The sequence below is a fragment of the Lagopus leucura genome, unplaced genomic scaffold, assembly GCF_019238085.1.
Source record: "Lagopus leucura isolate 7727_CA_CO unplaced genomic scaffold, USGS_WTPT01 Super-Scaffold_100037, whole genome shotgun sequence".
NCBI classification, from domain to species: domain Eukaryota; kingdom Metazoa; phylum Chordata; class Aves; order Galliformes; family Phasianidae; genus Lagopus; species Lagopus leucura.
This window is the reverse complement of record NW_024962286.1, coordinates 3,213,842-3,223,682: the sequence shown is the minus strand read 5'-3', so window position 1 is coordinate 3,223,682 and position 9,841 is coordinate 3,213,842. Positions and strand designations below refer to the sequence as shown.

Here is a 9,841-nt window from a genome sequence, read left to right as displayed (position 1 = left end):
CCACCACAACACGCTTGAACAACACCTTGGTAAAGAAACACAACTTTATTTTGTAGAAGTTGGAGAAAATATTTTAAAAAAACACAAGGAGTTGTCAATAGGTTCAAACAGCACCTGCAAACAGCAAACAACAAGCTGACCCTTCCCAGCTCTGATCCGGCACCCACATGCCAAGAACAGAGCACAGCAGATGCACCCTCCCTGCTGTGAGAAGACACCCAGATGCCCCCAGAGTTCAGACATCCCCAGCAGGCAGTAAGCATGCAGCCACCACAAACCCTGGCAACAACCCGTGGCCACTGAGAAGGAGGAACAAAGCATGAAGAGGAACCATCCATCTCCACCACAAACCAATGTCTGTCCATGTTCAAGTGAAGAGTGTGAGCCAGGCCAGAGCTCCCCAGCAGAGCTCACACATGAGGACTGGAACTCACACCCAGGGCAGTCCTATTCAGCAGCAACTAAAGTTCCCCTACACCCACATTCATTCACCCCAGAACTCACAACACATTTGTCCTGTCAGACTGAAAAGCCAAACTCCAAACAATTTAAGATGTATGGTGGAACGAGAGGAGAAGGAGGGAAGAAAAACCAGGAAGCTGGAGGGAGCCACAAAGTATCTTCCAGAGGATCCTGAGCAAAGTCCAAGACTGCAGCAGCAGGGATCAGAACCCACAGGAGTGGGACATCTTCACTGTACTCAGCCGCTCCAGCAGTGCTTTTCCCCAGGCTTTAGCTCCCCCTGTGGGGCTCGGGGATGATCCCACACCTACACGAAATGAAGAACAGTTAAAACCCAGCACTTCACCTGAGCCAGGACAACAGGCTGGAACTCGAGGGGCATCCCCTGCAGCAGCTGAAAACAGGTATGGAGGATCCATTCCTAAAGCACAGCCAGGTTCCCCAAGCTCAGCCACCTTCACAACTAGCTGAGAACAGAACTGCTCCAGTCCAGGTTTGATGGAAGATCTAAGTCATCTTCATGGGCTCCTGACGCAGGGGACATTGCCCCAGCCCCTTCCCTGCCTGTGCAGTTAGAACCAAAGGGCATCTGACAGGAACAGCCAAGTATATCCACAATTCCACCTCCAGACCTTCCTCACCAAACTTCCCCCTCCATCCCACCACCGTGCTTTGCTGTGATCAGCTTCAATGATAAACTAAAGACACCAGGAGGAGCTTCTCTGTTGGCTGCATCTCTTTCCCTGGCTGATGTACAAGAGGGCTTAAATACATTCATGTCTTAATCAAGAGAATGCTAAGTTTTCACTCAGAATAAGAGACTAGCCTACTCCCATGAGCTCACTGTATCATTCAGCTGTTCTGCATGTTGTTAACATAACTAAAATTAAGCTAACAAGAGTAGAGTTTGAACAGTTGGGTGTTGGGAGCAGCGGGAGCCTGACAGCTGCCCTCTCTCCCCAGGCAGTTCATGAGCCTGCTGCTCTTTCTGCAAATGTTTGCTACAGAAAATACAAACAATTCTGTGTTGTTTTTGGTTGTTTTTTTTTTTTTCATTAAAAATCTGCCTTCTTGCTTTCCTCTAGGTTTTGTGGTCTAGAAGTAACAGAAATAGGAGTATGTGAGAGGATGGCTTACAGAGCTGGGAGCCTTCAGCCTTCTCTCTATGAGTCTGGGCAGCCCAGCCCAGCTTAATGCTTACCAACGCAAGGGCATCACACAGCATCGATCTATGTACCTGAAACCACAAAGAACTGCTGCCAGGTTTCTGTTTCTGCACACTTCCTACATAAGCTTTAGAGGAGTCACTGATCCTCTGCCTCCCTGTTACAGTAAAGGCATTGCATTACCACACTTGGGGCACTAAATACATCTCAACTGTATAGTAGAGAAGAGATTCATGCACGGCATGTGAGTTCAAGAGCAGTCCCACAGTCCCTTTTTCTCCCTCTGCCAACTGCTGTTTCCCAACCCCTTGCATTGGATCGTGAAGCAGTGCACAGGCAGGTTACCCAGCAGGATGGAATCAGTGTCAAGACATGGGCAGATGAGGTTCAGGTTCTGGGCAGCAGGGGCTTCGTCTGCTCGGGGTCTGGCACATCCTCACTCTTAGCAGGGTCTGCGTGCTGCCGGCTGCTGCTCGGGCTTCGCCAAGGCCAACCCACATCATCGTGGTGACAACAGCAAATGGAGGACAGCAGCCGAGCTCGGACCACACGCGTGCAGAGGACAAACATAATACAGTTGGCACCTCCTTGAAACGTGTTTCCAATTCCCTGCAAGGGCAAGAAAGGAATTAAGCAGTGCTATTCCTACTGGCACTTCCAAGAGAAGAGTGCATGTCTGGGCAGACCAGCTGCAGTACTGTGAGTCAGCAACTTCAAACTACAAGAGGAAAACATCAAGGAAACTACAGCCTTGCATCCAAAAGCAGCACGGACTGCTGCAGGACGAGCATCCAGTGCTGCTGCTCTCAGTCTGCTTCCCTTCTCCTGGCAGCAGCCACACCGCTTGCAGCTACACTCAGTGCCCACTAGATGATGCTGGAACAGCACTGCTGAGCATCCCAGAGCAGACGCTCCTGCCAGCCATTGCTGCATCCTGGCACAAAGCGTGTATTAAGAGCAACAGGGATTTATTCCCCTCCAAGATTTTCCTTCACATGAATTGTCTCGACAATACTTACATGCAGGACAACCAGGACTGAATTTTGCACTGCAGGGGAGTTGCAGAGCGTCAGAATGAAGCGCACAGTGCTCCAGACGCGGAGGATGATGAAGATGACAGGGATGAGAATCAACTTCTTGTCTGCTGTGGAAGTCCATGGCTGAAGAGCAGGTGCACTTGAGAGAATGGGACGATACTCTAAGAGAGCTGCATGCTTTTGTGGAGATGGAAGAGAGACAGAAACGTGAACAAAAAGTGGAAAGCCCCTTGTGTGCATATTGTATGCCACCCCTACAGCAGCACTCTCACCATTTCTCAGGTTGTGCCAGAACCACCCCTGTAAAACCCATTAATAGAGCCCAAACCCAGTTCTGGCTGGTACTGCTCTTCCTTAAGAGCATGTTCTCCTCACAGGAAAAGGCTTCTCCAGTCCAGAAGGCCCTCTGTGCAGCTGCTCAGACCCTGCTATGATCACTGAGAGTGGCTCTCAGCGCTGCTCCCACCAGGGTCAGATGGGGAGTGCGAAAGGGAGAGCAGAGCATGTCCCTGGCAGGGCAGGAGGGTGAGCCTTGCTGGTGAGGATCAGCTTTCCAGGCAGTCACATGGCTATCTTCGACAGCTGCTGGAACATTGAGTCCTGTCTGCTTTGTGTCTGCTGGCGGTGACAGGCATGAGCAAATCTGCCCCAGCTCCCCTGGAAAAGTTCAGGACTACGGTGGTCCTAGAGCTTGTCAGGGGGATCCTACCTAACCAGAGCTGTGTTTGTCCGTTTTATCACTGCTATGGCTTCACCACATCAAGAAGGTGTGCACTGGCAACATTTTTCAGTACATCTGATTTTGATGTTTTTTTGTTTGGTTAGGTAAGGCTAGGGCTTGGTGCAAGTGGAACTGTATGGATGACTGATTAGAATGTTGTCCTTCACACAGTTCCGATTCCCACTGCAGGATTCACATTTCATTCCATAGCCCCTTAGGTTTTCAAGAGGCTTTCACATTCTTCTGGAGCAAAGTCACTGCGTAACGATGCTACCGGCTGCTGAATCAGCAGGGGATGTATTTCAGCAGTGTATGAAGCAATTCCTGTCCATATAGCTGCTAAAACACAGCAAAAGGTTCAGAGCACCGGAGGATACAATCACATAACAAGCCTGTAACCCGAGCTGCAAGCAGCAAAGCACTCACCGCTCTATTAATGTGCCTTTTGATGAGGATATAGAGCACAGGCAAAGTCACATAGGCCAGTAACTCCCAAACTTTCCCCGTCAGCAGCATCCACAGCACTCGATCCTCTGCATCCAAGTTGACCCAACACCAGCCCACAGAAACATTGGAAGCATCGTAGCCTATTTTCTTCAGAGCCACAGCTGCAATCGTAATGGCAAGGGGGACTCCCCAGCTGTGGAAAGAACAAGCAGCAGGGTCATGCTGAGGACACACTCAGTGCAGTCCCCACACAATCTAGGACAGAGCACCAACACACCTGCATCAGGCCTAAGGGAAGTGGCAAGCAAGTAAGCAAGCAAGTATTTGACAGCACATTCATGAGGAATGCAAGCCCATGCAGTCCCATTTCAAATCCACTGTAGGAACCTGGGTTCTCATCCCAGAGGACACACAAAGGAAAGAAACATAATGATGTTCCACAATGAGGACCAGAACCAGAACCTGGCCTGTGCAGCAAGCAGTCAGGGTGCAGCAAGACACGAGACACCCCGTCCACTGCTCCCATCCCCTTCTGGGGTGGCTCCAAGACTCAGCAAACCAGAGCATGGTGTAACGTGATCATCCTGCAGGACCCAGCAGTGCAGGAGCAAGCTGGCCCACTCACAGCTCTCAAAACATAAGCAGTCAAATCCTGCATTGGTTCCTAAGTGATGCTTGGCGCAGGTGACAAAGAAATCTACCATTTTATTCCGTCATTTCTGCAATATTTGGTGATGGTAGTGGTGTATTGATTTTTTTGTTGGCTTTAAAGGGAACATAGTTGACACTTTGACAGCAAAATAATAGTTTCTGAAGGACAAAGGGAGAATTGCTTGTTAGGGAAAGCACTAGTAACAGGATTTGAAGTAATTAAGCCAAGAGGAGCTAGTTCAACATTATTTGGAGCTGTGTTTTGACTTCAGCTTCTTTCCTGACAGCAGATGATAGTACAGGGAAGCATTTAGCAGAACAGTAACAGTGCTGACACACATGGTTAATTCGCTCAGCATCTCGGGCTGCCCACAAGAAGCCATAAGCAAACACTTGAAAGATTTCCCAAAGCCAAATGTAAAACACCCAAGCCCTTTTCCAGCTGCTGTGAATACCCAGGACTTCACAGTCCTGCCCTGGCCCATTACAGCTCACATCACCTCATGGCTGTAACACTGGCCTGCTCTCAGCTGAGCACACCTCCTGCCCTTCCCATATTCACCCTCCCAAAAAGCTTCTGCAGAGGCTTACAAGGCACAGTTTATCAATGGGTGAGAAACGCTTCAGAGAGCATAGACTGAGCTTCCAGCATGGTCCTCCCAGTCTCTCCAGATGCATGAAGGAAAAAAGAAATGCATTAAGAAACTAATTTGCTTAAATAATTATCTTTACAGTGACCTGAAAATGAAAGAGAATGATATAGGAAGATAAAAGTGGGTCAAATTATTAAGTATAAACGTAAAAGAGAGCAGTGTGAGGACATATAGATGCATTAAGAGGCTACAGTATGGAACAGCAGACCTCACCAGCCAGTGAGGGTCTGAAAAAAACCACCAGAAATCAAGTGTCCAACCAGTATAAGGAAAATGGAGAATTGCCATACATCAGGAGCGTGATTTGTGCTTCCATTATCACTGCAGCAGCATATTGGGATCAGAAGGCTATCACAAGTACAAAGGATGACAAACTGAAAGGGAAGTTAGAAGGACTCTAGAGAAAAATCAGACATTTCAAGGAACTTCTTTATCTCCAGCTTATTTGGAAATGACTTAGCAAAGTAGAAAGGAGAACAGACTCATGATTAGGTTTTTCTTAAGAACCCCTAGAGAACAGCTTACTAATACTGGAAAATACCAGCGCTTCATACTGATCTAGCAGAATCAGATCTGTACACAACACACACACCCAAAGTATGCTTGAAGACTGGAATTAAAAGGATCCAAGACAGCACAAAGAGGCAGAAACTCTGCTTTGAGCCTCTGACGGTAATTATATATGCTGGGCCTGAGACCTAAATGCCGTCAGTGTGGGAGATAAAAGGGAAAACAGGTTGCAACTCCATCCCCAAGGCAGACACAGCAGCACCCATTTCCCTCATGCAGCACCCCACATCTATTAATACAAACACATACAATCCAGCATCTCATTCCAGATTAACAAGCACTGCATTCATGCAAGTTAAGACAAGAACCCTTACATGGCAGCTGCTCATGGCTTAAAGCCTGCTGGTTTTCTTGCCCTCAGCATGTCTGGGGTCAGATTGCTGAACACCACATTTTGATTTACTCTGGACAGGTGCTTTTTATTTTTCTCTCCCCCACCATTGGCTCTTGCATGCAGGAAAGATTTGCTGCTGTCAGCCAGCACAGGTCAGATCCTACAGCAACATGCAGGCACTTCCCGCAGGGGAGCGGAGTTTTTGTTCTCCAAGAGAGAAAAGTCAGCTTCCAGAGATCCAAGCCCAGCTCAGGAGGTTCAGGCACATGCTGTAAACACAACTGCAGACCAAACCTGCTCCAATTTCTGCATTTTTCCAACCCAAACATTAACTGGGTACCAAAGTACCACCTGCTGATATCAAGCAGGCTCTTTTGAGAGCTGTTAGAAGCCGTCAGCAGTGCACCAGGCAGCCTCCCTTCAGCTGGCTTTAGCACTGAGCTACAGCTTTTATAAACTAAAAGACAGAACCACCAAGAGATCTCTGCACCTGAGGCAAGACATAGGGACAGAAACAGCCCTCTGAGGTCTCAGACCCAAAAAGAGTCCTATGTACTCTCTCAATGTTTATAAACGGAGTCCTATCACAAAGCACAGACACTTCAGAGGTCAACAGCAATTGCTACAAAGCCAGCAGCAGTCCCAAGGTGTGATCTGCTCCTCTCCTCATGCTCAGTTTGGATCAGGTGCTCTCACAGCAAAGAAACCTTTACCCAACCAAGTGGTGCTTTGAGATTCAGAAACCAGAACAAGTGAGGCTGCCTGGAAACTTACCCTCTGGACCCCACAGTTTGCACCTTACAAGTATTATGAATATTTTCAAAGCAGACTGCAAACTTGTTTTCAAAGCTCATCTGAGCTCAACACAAATTTAAAACCAAAGTGAAGCCTGCAGTTGCCCTGTGTGGCTCTACGAGAGGCGAATGCATTACCATGACTTGACTCAGCAAGGAACAAACCTGTTGATCAGGTTTCATCCTAGCAACGTGCTAATTTCCCTACAAAAATTCCAGGTATTGACTTCCAGCAGATGTTTAGCTGGCTCTGCCCAGCTCTAAGAGCAAAGTGCTTGGTTATGCCCAGTGTCTGACACACACTCATTGCTACAAACGCCCAGTGAGTAACTGCTGGTGAGGACTGAGAAGCTCACATCCAACAGAATCCTGTCCTGCCTCCCATCCCTCCCAGGCGTGTGTCTCAGCACAGCTCTTCACACAATGGTTGCTGTGTGACTGCTCTGGCAACCTGCAAAGTGAGACAACAAGATTTTCCAGCCATAACCACAGAATCCTCCTGGCTGCATTCTGAAGCACTGGAACGTGTGGGGGCAGCCCCCATCACACACCATGCCCAGATTTTGTGTTTATGGCCAAGTTCTCAGGTAGTGATGGAAATACAGGGAAGGGGAAGGAGGATGAATCAGGAGGTGATGGGAAGAGGACAAGCCTGTGATGGTTTTCTCTGCTTTTCACACATCATAAGGCAGGAAGATGCTCCAAACATCAGCTCTGTGCAGAAAGTGAGTTACTTACGAAGCAAAACCTGTTAATAGGGCTTACATGAAAGCTATGGATGCTGCCTTCTGAACGGAGCAAGCAGAGCTGAATAATACCTTCAGCTGAAGATGGCATTTTATTTTTACCATGAAGATCTGAAGGCAAACCTGGAAACTCACCAAGAAGCCCAAAGATGCTGAGCGACATTAAACCAGAGGGAGAAGTTTAAGCATCAACCAAGTTCACACAGTGAGTGATGAGCAGAAAGAAAATTAGATGTCAACATGAAAGCACCTTGGGCTTCCCCACATGCACACCTCACCAACAAGCAGTGATGGCAACAGGAAGGGCAGAATTCAACCTTTCCTCCCAGATTCCCACCTCGCCTTGCTGTCTTGCACTGGCCCACCTTTACCAGGACTCAACTCTAATCCCATCAGCTCCCAAGCAATGCAGTTGAAAATAAAAGGTGATATCCATTGAGAAGCAGACCAAAGAAAATGCACTGCTTTCCTTAATCTGATGCTTTTTTTCTTCTCCTTTAAACCCAATCATTCCTCACACAACGTAGTGCAAAAGCCTGGCAGCACAGAGCACTGAGGGATCACTGTTTTGCTCAGCGCAGAGGTAGCACATGATTACCCAAGCTTAAATTGCATAATGAAGGCTTTTACTAAACACGATGTGGAAAATCAGCTCTCTGAACAGCAGAAACCAAGACACCGAGCTCCACTGTGGGCTGCTTTGTGTGCTTTCAATCAAATGTGCCAAAACAACCTTCCATGCTCTCCTTGCAGCATGCTGCTCATGGCTGATGCTCTCCCAGTAGTGCTGGGTTACAGCAATTGCCTGGGGATGGGGAGACAGACAGACTGACAGACTGCCTATGAGGGAAATCTGGGAAACGGAGCTCAAGCAGAGCAGGGATTGCAAATAAGTTTGGGGTGTGATTGCTGGGATGTGAGAGGAGGCAGCGGAAGGGAAGAAGCCAGGATTTTGAGTCGCCGTCACGCTTCTGTGTGCCTTTAAGCCAACTATTTGAACGTCTCCACGTCTTCCCTTGGATGCTGCAGTGGGGAATAAGCAGGGTGGGTTAGTTGGGAAGCAGCAAACCCCACATTCCAAAGGAATTCGAGGAAGGCACCATATCCCTCAAGAGTGAGCAGGGGCCCGCAGGACCCACAGCACCCACCTCACGATGTGGAAGCAGCAGAGCAAACCCGCACCCGTGGGCGAGCCCCTCACAATGGTGACATAGAGGTAGAGGGCAATGGCCACGGTCCAGAAGAAGGAGCTGGTGTTGGAGAAGGTGGACAGGGCGCCCTGCAGCACGCAGTCCCACGAGGTCCTGTCGAAGTCCTGCAGCACCCCGTAGAAATAAGAGAGGGCGGAGAGGAGGTCGGCCAACGAGAGGTAGAGCAGGAGCTCCCGGGGACGGGTCCGCAGCTCCGGCCACAGGGCGTGGGTGCCCACCAGGAGCCCGGAGCCCAGCGACGACAGCACGCACGAGGTCAGCACCGCCGCCCGCTCCGCCGCGTACAGCTGAGTGGGGGGCAGCGGCTGGGGCATGCCGGGCTGCGGCGGCGGGCGGCGGGCAGTGCGGGAAAGAGAGGGAGGAGGGCGGCGGAGAGGGAGGGAGGAGGGCCGGAGGAGGGCCGGGAGCGGCGGAGCGGCCCGCCCCGCCCCCGGGAAGCCCGCAGCCGGCTCGTTTCGTTCATACAGAGCCCACGGCAGCGCCCGCTGCACGGGGCGAGGGGCGGTTCTGCGATGCGCCCACCCGGATCGACCGCAACAAACCATCGCCTCGAAGCCTTCCTCGATTCCCTCGATTTCAGCTTGGGTTCCAGCGGGGATCGGTACTGCTCTGTGCCTCGCTCCCTAACACGGCTTAATCCTTTTCTGGAGAGCGGCAGAGCACCCCAGCGCTAATTTTAACGCGGTTTATTATGACCCGTAGAACCTGATGTCTCACCTCCCCCCGGCTTCTCTCAGCAACGAGAACCCATCCACCAGGCACATCCATCTCTGACAGAAAGATCTTCCAAAACAAGTTCAGCATTTGCATATTGCTTTCTGCCACAGAGCGCTTTCAGTTTTACATCCCCATCTTCCAAACTTAGAAGGGGCTCCGCAACGTTTTATTTCTTGTATTTTGACCAGTTCTGCATTAAGAACTTTACATCCGAGTTTTTCAGGGTAACTACGAGTGAACTGCTTTCTTTTTTTATGATTATCATTTTTTGCACTATTGGCATTTTCCTGCACTGTCCAAACCCATTGCTTCTGCTCCAGATCCACATCCAA

At 49.6% G+C, this 9,841-nt stretch overlaps 1 protein-coding gene across 1 annotated transcript; it reads right to left on the bottom strand.

Moving 5' to 3' along the window:
- Positions 1-26: 26 nt before the first annotated feature.
- GPR157 (G protein-coupled receptor 157) lies at positions 27-9,111 on the bottom strand. Its single transcript, XM_042883052.1, has 5 exons — positions 8,730-9,111; positions 3,813-4,026; positions 2,648-2,842; positions 1,974-2,237; positions 27-769 (listed from the first exon to the last, which is right to left on the bottom strand). Exons 1-4 carry the CDS (start codon positions 9,104-9,106, stop codon positions 2,016-2,018), a joined length of 1,008 nt encoding a protein of 335 aa, XP_042738986.1. The 5' UTR covers positions 9,107-9,111; the 3' UTR covers positions 27-769; positions 1,974-2,015.
- Between the last annotated feature and the right edge of the window lie 730 nt (positions 9,112-9,841).